Source organism: Crocodylus porosus, unplaced genomic scaffold (assembly GCF_001723895.1).
Source record: "Crocodylus porosus isolate Cpor-Errol unplaced genomic scaffold, CroPor_comp1, whole genome shotgun sequence".
Classification (NCBI taxonomy): Eukaryota; Metazoa; Chordata; order Crocodylia; family Crocodylidae; genus Crocodylus; species Crocodylus porosus.
Genome location: NW_017728931.1, coordinates 43,668,687 through 43,686,293, shown reverse-complemented (window position 1 = coordinate 43,686,293; position 17,607 = coordinate 43,668,687). Strand labels below are relative to the sequence as shown.

General features: G+C 42.5%; 1 protein-coding gene across 3 annotated transcripts in view; it reads right to left on the bottom strand.

The window, feature by feature from the left end:
* Positions 1-2,309: 2,309 nt before the first annotated feature.
* The window catches only part of TBXAS1 (thromboxane A synthase 1), a 363,475-nt gene continuing 348,177 nt past the window's right edge, over positions 2,310-17,607 (bottom strand). For all 3 annotated transcript variants that reach the window (XM_019544728.1, XM_019544725.1, XM_019544726.1), the window contains exons 11-14: positions 13,933-14,021; positions 9,362-9,499; positions 4,813-4,975; positions 2,310-4,237 (exon numbers count right to left, since the gene is read on the bottom strand). In XM_019544728.1, coding sequence (XP_019400273.1) covers positions 4,163-4,237; positions 4,813-4,975; positions 9,362-9,499; positions 13,933-14,021 — 465 coding nt within the window. In that variant the 3' untranslated portion in view covers positions 2,310-4,162. The remainder of the gene's footprint in view (positions 4,238-4,812; positions 4,976-9,361; positions 9,500-13,932; positions 14,022-17,607) is intronic.

Sequence of the window (17,607 nt, the reverse complement as noted above, 5' to 3'; positions counted from 1 at the left end):
AAGAGGAGGCTAGATGAACACCTTGCTGGGGTCATTTGACCCCAGTACTCTTTCCTGCCATGGCAGGTGGTCGGACTAGATGATCTACTCAGGTTCCTTCTGACCCTAGAAACTATACCTACTACCTCTAGCATATGCTGAAAACAATCCATTAGGTGGGAAATGTTAGCAGAAGGAGCCAGGGGTGTGAGCCCACAGAACAGGAGGCCAGGAGAGGGGGCCACTGCATCCTAGAATACTGGATGACTTCAGTTTGAACAGCAGAATGGCTGTGGGATTGGCCACACAATGGAACAGGAACAAGGTTATGTCAATTAGAGGTAATGCTTCCCTGAAGTGGCGTGTCTTTGAGCCTCATAACAAGTGCTTTAAAAGTGTTAACATGCAGCCAGCCCAGGAGTTAAGAGCTCCAGGAGCTGCCTAAAATTACCATGTAGCAAAGCCCTCAACCTGCAGCTGTGGACACTTTCTCTGTCAAATACTGCTGCAGATAATACCCATCCCTTCTTTACAGTCACCCTTATGCAGCTTTGTCAGGAAATGGACAGCTGTCTAAAGTGACTACTGCAGTTTTTTCATTTACCATTTTAAAGTAAAGCATTATTAGTTAAACTCATTCTAACTTGTATTTAGAGTGCTTGGCTCAGAATAAAAAACAACCCTTTAATGGACATATCCCACACATCCTGTAATACGTATCTGATAAAGCCCCTTCAGAGAGAGTCAGGCCTTAAAAACACAATGCAATTTCAATCATAATTGTCTTCCCATAATTGTTTTCAAATTTTAGTGAAAACATCTATCTTCTCTGCCCTCTTTAACTGTAATATTAAGAAAGCCTAGACTACTTGGTCTATGCAAAAGTGAATTAAAAAACACACAAGCTTTTTATGCTCAATGAGTGTCCTGTTTTTAAGGGAGGCCCTGCTAGCTTAAATGTGTGTGTGTGGGGTGGGGTGGGAAGCAGGAAAACTTTTCTGAAGGGCAGAGGAGCAGGAGATGACCTTGGATGCTGACTTTTATATGGTCAGACAAGGTTCTTTGGGTAAATGCAATAATCTCTTTAATTAGACCAACTCAAATAGTTGGAAAAATTCTTCTTAGTAAGCTTTCGGGCACAAACACCCTTCATCAAGCTGAGGAAGCATCTACAGATGGTCTGTGCTCTTCCTGGACTTTTATATAGTAGTACATAACATGCAGTAAAAGACAAATACTTTGTGCTCAAGTCGAAGTAAGAGGCCGTCATCCATTATTCCAGTTTACAGGTATAATGCTCTCACCAGAAAATGTAATTGGAAAAATAGTACAGCAGGTTATTTGTAGAAAACATAAGTTAGGATTTTACTTCACTGGCAAGTTTCAACAAGTCACTAAATGCCCCACAACACAAAAAGCATATTGGAAGTACAGATAAATCCCTAGCAGCCTACAGTTACAATGGGTTCCTGCATGGGGATGCTGCTCAATACATTGTAATTATAGCACATACAATTATAGCGTGCTAATTAGTGTGCTCCAGCAGCTTCCATGTCTCATGTATTCAGCATCCCACACTTCAAAATGGGGGGCGGGGGTGCTTTAACTAAAGCTTGTTCAACGAGCTTTAGTTAAAGTGCCCCCACCCCCATTTTGAAGTACGGATGCTGAATACATGAGACTCCGCAGGCACTTTAATTAGAGTGGCTCTCAGAGCTGCTCTAATTAAAGCGCCCCCTCCCCCTGAGCACATGTAAAGATGCCCTATGTACCTAGAGTTCTAGCTAGAAGAAAATCCCATAACAAAACAGACAATTCCTGGTAAGCGTGGCCAGAGAAGAAAACCCAACATAGTCACAGCAACAGGCTCAATATACCATTGGATAATTAAACTATGGCTAAAAATTGTTGAACAGCAGCAGAGGGTTGAAGTTGATGAGTACCTTTCTGCTGCTACTGTGACAGTTCTCTGCAGGTAAGTCTGTTTCATATATATCTGAGTGTACCACTAAGGAATGAGACAGCATTTTCTCTGGTCTCATTTTGGAAGAGTGCTTGAATCAGTGATAAGATAAGCAGAGGCAGCTGCAAACAAGCCAGTTCCCAGAGAGCCAACGTGTGGCTTCATAAACTTCAACTGGCAAAAAGGGTTATTTGCAAGGATTCAAACACGGCAACTTAAGCCTGTTTTTGTTTTTTAAATAAAGTAGAGTTTTGAGACGCACTCATAAGAGTTCAGCTTGGATAGTAGCTGGTGCTGAGGGGAACTCATTAACCTCTGAGATCTTGGGCAGAGATGTCATGGTAGAATTGTGTCATGAGCTGTTTGAAATATAAAACCTTCTACGTGTCCATCTTCAGGATTTCAGCCGTGGATGAAAATGAGGCTCTGAAGCCTAAAGAAAACTGAAAACCAAAACCCCAAGTGCTTGTGAATCTGCTATTTTATCACTGCTCGCTGTCTACGCTGTTGACACCTACCGTGGTTTTGTGGTAGAACTTCCTGCAGTGACCTAGAACGCTGGCTTGGCTGTTAGCCGGTCTGGGAGAGGATGAAGGCAGCATCTGGAGTAGTGGCTCCCCACCTTTTTTTGCTGCGACCCTAAATCCAGGTCACAACCCCGCCACCAACTTACTCATGCCTGGTGGCGCCAGCAGAGCCTGGACTGGGCCGGGATCATGAGGAGCAGTGGCGGCAAGAGCCATGTGGACTGTGTGCCAGGAGAGCCCCGCAGGCGAGAAGGGTGAACCCCCCGCAACCCTGATTTGGGTCATGGCCCGAGGTTGGGAGCCACTGACTTAGAGAGAGCGGTGAATTAAAACTTTGCCCCAGCCGATTCCTAGAGACATGAGAATTATAGAAAAGAAGGGCTGGAAGACATGTCAGAAGGTCATCTACCCCAACCCCTGCTCAAGGCAGAATCATTGCTATCCCATATCAGTGCTTCTCTAACCTACCTACGCAACCTTATCACACGACAACAATGCACACTATCCAAAACTACCCCAAAGGGTCACAGGTGAAGCAGAGGGACAAGGGCTGTCAAAAGCCTACCACTTAAGGAGGTTTTAAAATACTTCAGCATATTTACACAAAAGAAATATTTGCATTCTGGATACCTGGATCCTAAATCACAGGACCTGAAGTACAAAATAGAGAGTATTTGAGTGTGGGCATGTGCACAGAATGTGAATGTGGTCTCCAGGGCTGGTATTCAGACAAGTTCTCTCCCATTTTGGTTGAGTGAGGAATGCATGTGTGAAATGACTTGCCCCTGGGGGTTGCTTCCAGCCCACAACTTTAGGCACTGACTCTGGCAGGTTCCATTGCCACTCAGCCAATGAACTGAATGTTGGTGGCGCCAGCTGAAAAGCACAGAAAGGCATTAACGGATGGTGTAGCAGGCTGCTACACCAGCCACTTCAGCTCAATCTTGAAATTCTCCTCGCTTTTCTGACCATTTTAAATTCAATAGCAAATCGGGTGCTACATCATGCTTTGGTCTGATTTCGGTTATAAGAACTTATTTAAGTGATGTCAAATGGTGTCTTATCCACCATACACTAAAGTTGAATGAAATGTGCAAACCTTTAATATAAATGCCGCAATGTACTTTACAAAGGGCAGAATGCATTATCATCTTCATTCTACAGAGATGCAAATATTAAAGCACCCTGGAAAATGATTTGTTCTCTGTTTTCTGGCAGCATCTGGAATAGGATCTAAGTTCACCTGATTCCTATTCCTGTTCTAAAACCAGCAGACAAAGTGCTGCCTCTCAAGGTTTGTCTAGATTAGGAGTTAATGCACATCATAAAAGCCTAGTATAGGCAAGGTGACATACTCTTCTAGCATATACTAAGGCCTGGACAAAACCTTGTGTAAATAAAAGGAAGTGTATGATCTATAAAACCAGCAAAGAATAAGGAGTTTTTGCAGAGACTATTCACAGTAATATACCTGGGTAAAAATTTAAAAGCTCACAAATGGCTTAGGTGACTAAGTTCCATTAAAAGTCAACAGGATTTAGACTGATTTTTTTTTTTATGTTCCCATTTACTTTCAAGACAACTTAGGGTCCTAAATCAGTTAAGTGTGGTTTTGAAAATGTTATTCCCAATCTATCCAAGCCCGTGAACAAGAGACCTCTGCTGTGAATGTTTCCCGAATGGAGATGTTACTTTATCGAGGTACTATCTTAATGTAGACTCCATTTTCTGGTCTTAAAGTAGCTACAGACTTCAGCTGCAAAGGAATCTGAAAGAGAAAATAAATTGCACCTTCTGAACACTTAATGTGTATGTGTAAAACTTCCACAAGTACAAAATGACAAAGTTTCCCTTCCTGGAATCAGTTTGTGTAGGGATTATTCTAGCAATTGTAGAGAGTCCTTATTATAGTCAGCAGTTGGCAGCATAATGTTAAATATAATTTATGAATAGAGACTTGAGACAATGATTATTGGTGCATTGTATAAATAGCATAGAAAAAGCTCTTTAGAGCTGCTGAAGATATAGCACTTGTCATATTTCGTAACATGCATATACTGAAGTACCCATCTATTTAAAAAGACAGATACACACATGTTGATAGGACAATTTGCCATTGATACTACACTGCTTTGGGCCATCTGCAGATCTGGACTGCAGGGTGCAGACAATTTTGTTTTGATTAAAAACATAATAAATTACAAAAATGCTCTTTTGGTTAAAAAACTGCAACTCAGACTGGCATTTTTATTGCCTGAAGCCACACCAGTATTCCTCAACACAATAGGCAGGCATGTTTCCTGAGCCAACAGGTGCTTCCCTTAAACCTTCATCTGTACAAACCTGGGTCTCAGGACACATTTCAAATTTGAACTTCTGCAAGATCCGCAGCAGGGTCATCTTTGTCTCCAGCAAACCCATCCTCAAACCAATGCAGCTGCGAGGACCTGCCCCAAATGGGAGGTATGCAAAGGGGTGGCGGTGCTTCTTGGCTTCTGCTGTAAACCTGCAAGGTGGAACAATTGGAAACCAGATAAAGAAATGTGTTTTTTAACTGAGCTTGATTTTAAATACTGTCTAAGGCCAATGCTTAGTAGCAGATTATGCTCCTTCCCACTGATGCCCTAACATGTCCTTTGTTAAGTTCTAGTTCCTATACCCAGATAGACAAGCTGTATTTTTCTGTTTTAATCAGGTCATTACAGATAGTTTACGCATTTGTCTAAGGAATGGAAGTTACTGAACACTACTTGAGGCCTCAGATTTAGACCCTATGCATAGATGAATAAAGACCTTGCAGCTGACAAAAGCTAAGAAAATAACAAATCTTATCTTAGAATAAAGAACAACACCTGCTTCACCAAAGCAAAATCAGTGTGATCTGAGACAGCCCAACTTGGATGATCTTCAGGACCCATGCTGAGAAACTAAGCAACCTCACATCCTAAGCTCGTTGCCATAGCATTTGGAATCATGGAAGAGCAAGAAGTCTATGCAAGGGAAGTTAAATTAAACAGCATTCATTGCAGATGCTTGCAACAGACACTCCACGTAGACTGGACGAACCAGACAATTAAAGAACGTTGAAGTATGAGAAGAAATGCAATCACAAGCAGTGGACTTACCTCAGCTGTACCCTGAGAGTGCTGGATAATGGGATACCCAAACAGGCCAGGTTTTGTTAGTCCGAAGACAAAAGGAAGCAAGCGTGACCCAGAGGGACCCTCTGTCGCACCATGGACTTCTCTTCCAGAACAGGTCTGCCCCAAAGCCAGCTTAGCCATATAGAGCTGGGGAACTTCCACTGGGGTATAAGGAAAACTATGGAGCCCCTTCACATATATATACAAGGGTTTGTGATAGCTGCTGCCCCTGTACTTGAGGGCTGTAAAGGTCCAGAGACAGGTGATGAATGTAGTACGCCTTAAATGTGGTGATTTATACAGCTATTTTAAGACAATGCTTATTGAGCTTCTTGCTTTAGAAGCAAGAAGGTTTTTTGATGCATTGTCTGTATTAACAGTAGTATCTAGACAGTAGGGGTGCCTATACACAAGCAGGGAGGCTGCTCCAACAGGCTTTAATTCTGATTAATCAAGTCTGCTGAAGCATGGCAATTACCGTGCTCCAGCAGCCTCCCACGTCTCATGTATCAGCGTCTGCACTTCAAAATGGCAGCGAGGGTGCTTTATCTAAAGTTTTTTCGATGAGCTTTAGATAAAGTGCCCTCGCCACCATTTTGAAGTGTGGGGCCACTGATACATGAGGTGCTTCAGGTGCTTTAATTAGAGTGGCTCTCGAAGCCACTCTAATTAAAGTGCCCTCTTCCCTTCCCCACACTCCTGGAGCACATGTATAAATACCCTAGAGGCCCTTAAATGAGATCAGGACCCTACTAAGCATTGTACACAGTAAGAAAAAGGTCTTGCATCAAGACGAAAAGGACTTGAATGAGGTAACCAGAATTATGGCATCTGTAGTAAAAAGTGGCTAGTACTCCCATTTTGGAGATGCCCCATAATTTAAGAACAAAAGGACTAAGTACATTTAGAGTAAGTAAATTCATTTTTAGGCCATGTAATCATCCTGAGGTTAGTTCACCAGGAGAAAGACCAAAACTGTAGCTGCACTTTTTAAAAAAAGGGCAGGCTAATTTTATGACCACAACAACTAGTGCAGTCTAAAATGAGAGTGCGAGTAATTATGCCTCCTGTCTCAGAGGGAGATCAAGAAGAAATTCACGGCAGTTTTGGAAACCGCAGCACTGCAGTCAAGGCTAATATAGTCACCATCCTCCATTCTTCCACAAACCCACACTTCCCTTTTAACCCATCACCTATACACTGCCAGAGTGTGGGTGATAGGATTACAGGGTCCAACAGCCAATGAAGGTGCAGACACAAGTGCAGCTCCCTGCTGTAACTGAGCATTTTGCAGGAAGTGTTCTAAGTTGCAACGATCCCCTGGAACAAACAGAAGTTCACTCTTGGTTCCAGGGGAATCCAGCTGCTGGGCTGCCAGCCTGCAGCCAGCATCCCCTAGCAACAGCCCGTCCTCCCTGTAAGGCTGCAAATTTTTCAGAATGGGAAGAGGGAAAGGGAGCAGGAAGAGCTCCTTCTTGGGGTTCCCCAGCTGGTGCTGGAGGGTGGGATGTGTGAATTGGAGCTTCTCCACCTTAGGGAGGCTCCCATACACCCGGCCTATCCTCTAACAGGAGCTAAAAAAGACTCAGACTCCCTTCATTCCCTTTCCCACCTCCCATTCTGAAAACACTGACAGACTGGCAGTGCAGACAGAAGTTACAGAAGATGCTCTGTGTTGAAACATCTTCATCTGACCCCTCATGCAATGAGGGTTCAGATTTTCACCTGATCAGCCAATTTTTGAAGCTGTCTGCAGCCATGCACTTGTATTTGGTCATGGCTGTAGACTACTTTCTGCAGCCAAATTGTCAAAAATTGTCACTTCTGTCTGTGCTCTAACAGACCCAACCATCACTGTTGTGCAAAATTTGCCATGTAGCTATCCTTGACAGTATATCACAGCATGGTGTTTCTTGGGTCCCTAACTTGTTGCTACTTCTCTTGATGGGCTCAAGTGCATAAAGTAAAAACTAGCATAGACCATAGGCAGTGCTTTTGTGCAAGATCCCTTAAAAAAGTTATGTTAGTTCTTCTAAACCAGAGTCAAAATTTTTGCATCACCCCATGTTTGTGAGGCAACTACCTTTTTCCAGTACAGTTTTCACAAAGTGGCCACTTAACACAGATCTGAGCAGTGGTGTCCACAAAACAAGACTGTACTTTGCACAGCACTTGATTTGCTAAAATTCTGTGAGCACTTTTTGTTTGCTAAAATTGTCTTGGGAGTAGTCCAGTCCACATGCAGTTACATAAGCAGGTCTCAGTTTAGACCAAGAGGCCTAGTTAAGACTAAGTGAGAAAAGCTTTTTGTGGTAGCCTGTCCTGCTAGGCCAGGGCTGCCAACCCAGTACTTTTTAAAAAAAGATAAACTTTAAACTTTTTACTGACAACTAAACTATTTTAGTGACATATGTTTTGCATAATATGAATATAACCCTTCTGCCAGCCCCTGGGTGGCAGTAGTTAGAAGGAGGGGTTCAAATTTAGGGGTTTAACGTCAACCATATTTAAAAAAAATTATTGTCACTAAAAAGTTTGCAGACTGTAAGTAAAAAAAAGAAATTCTTGGGTTGGCCACCCTGCTTGACTGCAGCAATGGTTTTACACCATACTGCCCCTACCTCAGGCATACCCTAACTCACACCCACACTCTGATACTCCCAACCATATTCCACATGGTGCTGCCCCCACCCCAGCCTTACCCACACCAGCTCCACTCCCCGCACTGAGGCACAGACCCACACCCACTGCCTCTCCCCCTCCCGGCCCCCATCTATGTATTTGCTGTGTCACCCCCCCTTTCACTACCTTCAAGGAAAGCAGCTGTCAGAGTTAGGGGACAGCCAGAGGAGAGGGATACAGCAGCATCATATGGTTAGGCAAAGAGGAGAAGGCTATGCAGGCCTCATGTGAGCCACAAAATCCTGACTAGAGTTCCCTGCAAGGTTCTACCCTGCTCAGATACTGGGTGATGCTGCCCATCAGACTACTTGCTTAGCATTTTTACTGTCTGCTCCAGTTTTTTTTATGGACTCCACAGACAAATGTTTTTTCCCCTATTTTTGATGGGCTGCCTGTACATTTACGGACAGTTGGAAGCCCTATGCTAATCAGATCAAAGACTTTAAAATCCTGCAATGGTCTAGAATCATACCTTGGCTTCAGCAATTCAACATGGGCTAGTTGCTGAGCACATAACCCCCAAGACTAGCCTGACATGAGGCCTGCTCTGAAAGAGCCCTAGGCTGGCAGGGGATTCTAGATTGTTACATGCAGATGAATAGCAGGGACAGTTTATCTTTCTTGAGAATTTCTGTATATACGAGGATACAAACAATAGCATTTGATCTGAAATAAGTTATACTGATGCCAGGTAGGCAATTACAGATGCATCCTTTTTAGGATGGAGATTTATAGCCACCTAGTATAGTGGAAATGATACTGGATGTGATCTAAACTTTCAACTGGGGATAGCTAAAGCTCATCCCAGGCTAACAGCTGATTATTGTGGTTACGCTGGACACAGGAATTATGAAGTGAAACCAGGTGCTTAGCATGTTTGCCTGACTACTGATATCTAAAAGGCATTTCCACTGCCTGTCATAGGAGTACTGGGAACAAATTGCTTATACCCACAGCGCTCCTCCTTATTCATCTGATAGGAAACATCATCTGAAGCAGGGCTTTGGGTTAAATGAGTGTAAATAATCTCAATGCTGCACAAGAGAAAACATGTTTTCCGCACCTACCTCTCAGGGATGAACTTCTCAGGTTCTGGCCAGAACTCAGGGTTATAATGGAGGTATCCAACTGCAGTTTCCACAACTACCCCAGCTGGAATTCGCTGTCCCATAACTACACAATCCTTTGAGGCTTCCCGAGTAAATCTGCAACAATAAATGCAGGCTGAACATTAAAGATAAAAATGCAGGGCCAAGGTGTTGGAATCAGCCATAGAATAGTACAATGCTTAAGATAGCATTCCTGTTAGGTAAGCAGGGCAACCATTCTTTTGCCACAGAGTCAAGTTCACACTTTTGAACATTAAAATCATCTTCGCTACAGAGATTGTGATCTTTTCAGGGTCAAAGCGTTTTCATTTGCTCTGCCAGTAGTTAGAATCTAGCCACAGTCCATCAATGGTGACCATTATGAGACCCAATCGTTAACTGTTTGGACAAATATTTTTCATGCTTGGTGTCTGTCTCATGCTGAACCTTTTGGAAAATTACAGCCAAAATCATTTGGTCATTTTTGAGCATAAGGCCAGGGAAAAAATCGAGCACTCAGAAGTTAGGAAATGCCAGACTGAGGTTGCCTTTGCACCCTTTATTTGGCTTCTTTATACATGTGCATTCTGATGGATTCTCTAATATTGTGATCCCTTACCAGCCTTTCCTTGGACATTTGCCCCATATGCTGCGCACAAAGGGTATATGTTAGATTTAAATCAGAGGCAGGGGGTGAAGGAGTCTGTTGTCTGTAGCGACCCTGCCTCATTCATTACAACGTTGGAAAGTATGCAGTGACTGAGGCAGGGGTACCTGGAAGAAAAAGAACAGTGCTATGGTAAAGGCAGTCCTGGAGAGCCACTATCCTTCTGCCCTGGAGTTCCCCTGAGATATTAAGAAACCCCTAAACCAAACTTTTCCGTGGTGATCACTTGAGTGCTCCTCACAAGTGCCTGACTTGAGATGCTTGATTTGCAGGAGTGCTGAGCTGTAGTTGGTGGGAGCTGTGCTTTGAGCCAAGACAATGCTATCCAGTGCAACACTGCCAAAAAATCAGGTCCTAAGCGTCTCAAGTTGGACACTCACAATTGGTGGAAACTTTTGAGCTCAATTTCTCTGTGCTTCAGTGGTGTGAAAATAAATACATTAATATCTGTGAAACCTTCAGATACCACAATGATGAGCATCACTGAAGTGCCCATGAGGAAATTAATAACTCTGTATTGCTACGGTGACAGTCATAGCGTCACGTATAGATGCGCCCTTTGAGCGCTTCATTTTGCCACCATAATGAGGATCTTTACTCTTCGGTGTTTCTTTTTTTCAAGTGTAAGTGTAATTCAGTATGTATATTGCCAGGGCATCCAGAGATTCCAGTGCTAACTGCAGTTCCCAAAGTGCACTGTTATCACCTGATGGCTGTTGGGGAGCCTGTCTGGGAAATGAGTTTGCCATTAAATAGTCACTGGAAAGTCCAGAAGCCACCACACCTACCTTCCTTGTTAAAGGGAAAAGAAGGTATTTCTCTTTTAAAGACACTTGTCTAGAAAGTCAGAAAATTGGGCTTAATTCTTATTTTTGTCATAAACTCTAGTGTGACTTTGAAAGTCACATGAGCTTTTTGGAAAAAAGCCCCAGTCCTGCTCACTTTTAAACACTGAAAACTTAAGGGTAAAATTTTCAAGAGTGCCAAGGGCTTTGAAGTCCGTTTTGAAGATGGGGTTTGAACACCTTTAAAAATATCTGTGATCTCTCAGTGCTCCCCACTCCAAAACGGGAGCTGTGCTTCCTGTTTCTCACACTCATCTGCCTTGTCTGTTTAGTCTGGAAGCACTACAGGATAAAGAATGTTTTTATTGGGAGTTTTTACTGGACATGCTACAGTAAAAGATGATCGGTCCCAGCAGAAACAAAGGACTGCCTAGACCCTGGAGGCTGAATGGTTCCCTCACTCCTAAGAAGCACTGCCTCCAGATCAGTAGTGAGCTCAGTATTGGAGGTGATACAAAAGAGCTTGTATTGCTGCTGCCTGCCTTGGATCTATTTCGTGAATACACAGAAGATTTTGGTCTCCAAGAACTCCTATACATTTGCAGGGAGGCTGCTCTGACGCACTGTAATTCTAGCACGTCGGAGCAGACACCATTAAATCAGTTCTGTTGGAGCGTGGAAATGAACGTGCTCCATCAGCCTCCAGCATCACGTGTATCAGCGTCCCCACACTGAAAAATGGCAAGGTGGCTTTAAGGTTTAAAGTGCTCCATCGCCATTTTTCAGCATGGGGCCACTGACACATGTGATGCTCCAGGTGCTTTTTAAATAACGGCGCTCCAAGAGCACCTTCCTCCCCTGCCACCTCCCAGAGCTATCAGGCTATAAGGCTATCAGTTTGACACCATTCACAGTACTACGCTCTTGTGCTCTCTCTTACACACACAAATCAAAATAGATAATCCAGAATTATAAACCTGGTGGAAAATATTGAAATATTAAAAGGGCATTTTCAAGTCACCCTTCTCACTCCAAGGTGAATACGATGTGTGTGAAGGGCACCATATCAGCAGTTCTACACAACAAACTTCCCTGTTTATAGTTGTCTTGTTTTTAAATCACTCTCATTTATAGCTATTGAATTTTCTTAATTTTATTCTATTTTGAGATACAAGTTTTTATTATTGTCTTATCATGTTAGCATCATTCTGATGCATTGAGCTTTTCCTATTAATTCAGTAAACATCAGAGTAAAAGCCAGATCAATATATAGCACAAATGACACCAACAGGAGCTTCAAAACATCTTTACTCTATTCTGATATTGTTTTCTATTTGACAAACATTGATACTTAGCATTTCCAATGCAGCTGAAATTTAAATGTCCCCTACAGCAACCTGGCACAACAATTTACATATTATACCCCTCAAAGTAAAAACACAGTATTGTCATTTATGAACAAGTATAATTAATTTGAATCCCTATGCAACTCCAGAAAAGAGCATGGAAAATCTTGACCGCACAGCTTCATGGGTTACTAAAAAGTGTTTGGAGTTTCAGCTGTTTTATTTTTAGGTATTTGTAACTGCAGGATGAGATTTCCAAAAGCACTGGACATTGGTTTAGCTCTGCTCCCTCTGAAATCAAGGAATTTTTGCCACTGTCCTCAACTGAAAGAGAGTGACCAATACTGAAGGCTTTTAGAAATACCCTCTTAAATTTATACTTCTGTTCTATTACAGCTTTGAGATGTTAATTTATTTCTTCCCTCCCCTTACTCCCCACTTCATAAACCAATGTGTTAAGGTTCACTGTTTTCATTTAGGGAAACTGAATGCGTCTACATGAGACGCTGACTGCCACTCAGTAACTCCGGCTACTGCACAGTCATAATGTACTTGTTTATACAAGTACTAAATGACTGCACAGTAACAACTGCATAGTCAGCATCTCATACAGACATGGCCATTGAGTATCAACAAAGGAAAAGGTTTTTAAACTGAATGGAGTCACAAAAACTAACTACAACAATAGTGCACTATGGACACATCTACATGTGAAATTAATGCACCTGTGCAGAAAATTTAGGCGTGTTAAATTGGGCCCCCACACAGATTGGAATGTGCACCAGTTGGGAGCAAATTTGCTCCTGACAGGAGCAGTTCAGTTTAGGGCCACTCCTGTCCTGCTGTACCACTCTGCAGCTGCCAGGGGGAGGTCTAGGCTCAGATGCCAGCTCCAGCCTAGCAGGGGGCACAGGGGCTGGTCCCAATCTCCAAGAGGCGGACCCATCCCAATCTCCACTTGACTGGGAGGCAGCTGCAGACCTGTCCTGATCTCCATGTAGCTGGGAGGCACTGTCCTGCTGAGTGAGGACAGCTCTTCCTGTTCCCTGTGGCCCCCCACTGCCTAGGCTGATCAGGCGCAATTTGCTCCCTATTAGTATCTACAGGGAGCAAATTAATTTATTGTGCCAATTTCTAGTACCTGTATTAGACAGGTACTAGAAAACGGCGCATTAGACTAATTTACTGTGCAGTAATTGCTGTGCATATGTAGATGCCAATGTTTTATTGCACATTAGATTAGTCTAATGCACAGTAAAGTGTCTTGTGTAGACGCATCTTATTAATGCAGAACAGGTTAGGACAGAATTAGCCATACACATAGTACAATGCAGCTTTTTGAATGTGGCAAAGTGACATGCACAATCTTCAGAAGATCAGGGCTTTTAATACATTTCAGGGTAAATGGCATGCTGAGAGAATGGACTAGGAAAGTCTACACTCCAGAATTACTGAAGCCTGGAGCACAATAAAGAAAAACCAGATGACATTCAAAGTTTATTTTACTTCATATAGACCATATCCCCTGATCTCAGGGACCTGAAGAGCGGTGAAAGGGACTCCTTGCCAGCAGGCTTTGAAATTTCACATTAGATAAACTGGCAGCCTTTCATTGGGCCACACTCAATCTCTCGCAAGTACCTGAGCTGTATTGCTGTTTGCATGGAAACCAAGAGTCTGGCTTCCAAACAGAAATTTATACCATGTTTAAGTAATGACTTATTCCATGGAAGACAGAGGCAAAACACATACCTGAATGCAGGGGGATACATGCGCAAGGTCTCTGCAATCACCATATCCAGGTAAGCAAGTTCTTGCACATTTTGGTAGTCAGGGACATCCTGGAAAGAAGGAAAGGAGGAAAGTGCTTGTTAACTTTCCTCTCATTTAAGTGACCGGTATTAGATTTTCCCAGGCAATGGGTTTCTATTTGTTTATAAGTCATCTGTATTTTGCTGGGTAATTTTCCCATCTGAAATAATAAGTAAAAAAAATAAAAATACAAAAATGTTGATTGTAAATAAATAAATGTAGAGCATATCCGTAGCCATGGAATGTGCTATAGCTACACAGTTAAAACAGAATAATGAATCCACATATTGGAAACTATTAAAGCAGAGAAAACAAACGTTAAGATCCCAAACAAAGTGATGTTCTGTTTAAACATAAATAGAAGGTTGCATGAAAATTTGCTAGATGGTGAGCATCCTTAGCCACAAATATTTTTGCTTAGAAACTGTGGATCCTTCCCCTTTTGTACTTAGAAAAGGCTCAGAAAGCAACAGGAAAATCCTGGGGCTGCAACATCTGGAGATGCCACTAGGGGGAGGCTTTTGCATCAGAGAATGGTTTGGCAGGACAAATTTTATTATGGCAAGGTGGAGAGTTTGAGGAAAGCCCAAAGGTACCACCATGATGCTTTTTTGACAAAATCCAGCAGCAGCAGGAGCTGCTGCTACTGGCAGTACGTTGTAGTAGTAAGTGACTAGTTGTAGGGAGAGATCTGCTCCCTCCCACAATGAACCCCTGCGGAAAGCCAGGACATCTGATCCTTGTGTAACAAACTGCGATTTGGCTCACATGGATATAACCCTGCAAGCATCCTGAACAGTTTACCATTCAGAGGATGCCAGAAAGATACAACCCACAACCCCAGAAAGATACAAAACTTATTCCGCCTCCTTGGAAAAGCAACAAATCCGGGGAAATGATAAAGAGCGCTGTGTGGCAAGTAACAAAGTTAATTCCCCTCAGCCTGACGCACACAAATGCAGTGCTCGCAATTTTGCTCACCATTTTTCTTAGAAAACTAAAGGAGGCTGCTCATGTAATTATTCAATTTTCTCAGCAGAGAGCAGCAAAAGCTCATCTAAGAACCTTCCTAGCAAAGCAGAATTCCTTTCAAGTTAAAGGCTCTCCCCAAAGCTGACCTGGCGTAAATCAGAGGGAGGCATCTTACTTTGGACCAGACTGAACCTCTTATAAAGTTTTGGGTCCCATGCAGTTCACAAAAGGGACTGTTCTTTATTTATTCCCTCAATTTTCATGTACACTGCATATTTTATTGAATTTTCATGTAAAAACATATGGTACATACAGAAAATACTAAGCAGAGAAAAATTCCAGATGGTTTGCAGAAATGTACAACAGAATGTGGATACACAGCGAGGTTAGACTACCCCTTCCATTCAGAGCCGAGACCCCAGGTGCCACACTAACTCATCTTTTCTAGGAGGGAGACAGGTAAGGTTTCTTCTCATTTCTCAATCTGAATAGTGGAGGCAGGGAAACAAAGTAATTTATCCTAATCAACACCGCGCCCAATGAAGGGCCACTCATCTCTCAAGTTGAGAGGTTTCATTACTTGAGATTACACAATGCAATTTGTTATTTATTTCAGCAATAGTTACCTACTGCCATGATTTGTATTAGACTCCACAGACTCCTACCAAGATTGTAGAGCCCCTTTGTGTCGTGCGTTATGCTATCTTAAGATAAGTATTGATAATTTATATAGACAAGGCAAAATACAGTGTGGAGGAAAGAAGTATTACTACCCTCAACTAACAGATGAGGAACTGAGGCTTAAGGAGGTGACATGACTTTCCCAAGGTCACATATGGAATCTGTAGTGGAGCTGGAACCCAATGCTCTTTTCACATTATTCAGTATTTCTTCAATATTTATGTAATCGCTCTCAGCTTATTCCTACACTCTGCGCTTTTAAATCATCCCCTGATTTCACTGGAAACTTTGGGCAAACGAAATCCTTACATAAGGCCCCTGGAGAGAAAAATGGCAGAGCCAAGATTGGGACTTGGTGAATCCTGACTTCCAGAAGCCCTGCTCAGTCTGTTGGACCACAGTGCTTCTCTTGGAAGCCCTTTACCTAACTCCATAGTTGTTCATTAAGATAATTATAAGGTAACTCGATATAACAAGTCATCATTAACTCACACAATACAACAACAAAGAATAAAACATTACATTGTGGGAGCTTGTATTAGCTACTTCAAACAACCTCAATTTCTTTAGGGAGTTAACAGTTTAGAAAACAAAATAAGGAAACACAAACAATATTTTCTATGTCAGAAAACTGCTTTTGCTTACATCAATAAAAAGGGCAGAGGAGTGAGCTCAGCTTTCACTGGCATGGTAGAGACCTCAGTGAATTCACGTATCTGCTGCTTCTTAATTGTTGGCATGCCCATGTTTCTAATGTCAAAGCAGCCAAACCAACTCCAGTGCCTGGTGGCAAGGGCTAAGCCTGGGTGGTGCACAGGATATGACAAACTTTAAAGCAAATATTTTCCTTTTTTTTTTCCCCATTCCTCCTCTTCCGAATACCCCTTCAGCTCAAGGCATTTCAGAGGAGCTAAAATATGCTTTTTTCCCCCTATATCACTGGTTAGTGTTTATAGCTTTCACATGTTGGTAGGTAGACCTGAGAGGGTGAGGGTTTGTTGTGCGAAGATGCCCTTGTAAAAAAAAAATCTGTATATTTATTGTTGCTCAGTGGTGGGGATATTTTAGTTCAGAAATAGATTCCTTTCTGTATAAGGCAGAAAAAACAGGAGGCTCCACATGTAATAAAGCACCCAATATTTTAATTTTGTGACTACTGTGCCTTACACAGAAATTTACCATATTTATCCCATGATGTTTCTATATCTTTTTCTTACTGACTTAAAGATGAAATGACAGTAGCAACCACTTTGTTAATTTTTGGCATATTCAAAGGCTTGTTTTTTAGATTTACAGGCACGCATTCAGTGTTTTTTTTTCTTGGATCATTCAGCTGCCTCCAGAGATCCAGAAAGTACCAGATTCACCAGACACAAAAAGGAAAAAAGCTAGGAAGGGGGGACCACTGGGTAGGGTAATAGCCTAAGATCCCAGAGAACTGGGCTCAAATCTGGACGCTAGCCTTCTGTGCGACTCTTGCCCTATGACAGTTGCCTATAGAGAAAATGGGAGTATTAAATTCCCTGTGAGGATAAAACTGAGTAATAAATAATGATGAATTGCTCAGCCAACTACAGTGATGAGGGCTGTGTCAATACTGAGATAGGTAACACACTGGGGCACTAATGTGATATATGGTTCTGATCCTGAAAACCTCACTCCTGCTGAATACAGCTGCAGCATGCCCAAAGGGACCTGCATGTACAGAGCACCCTGGCTTTAGTCTAGAAATGCCTTGTGGTAGGGGTTGCACCTTACTTCTTTTCGAAGGCAACACAAGTGAAAGAAGATTCCTTCCAGATGAATCGTGATTTGAGTCTCTGTGCAAGCCGGTACAATATAATCAACAGGATTGGGTGGAGCAGTGGGGGCAACTAAAGGGAATTTAGCATTGTTTTAAGAAGTGGAATTAACTGCAGTGAAGACCCGTGGCATTTGCTCTGTCTACACAAGAGTCAGCAG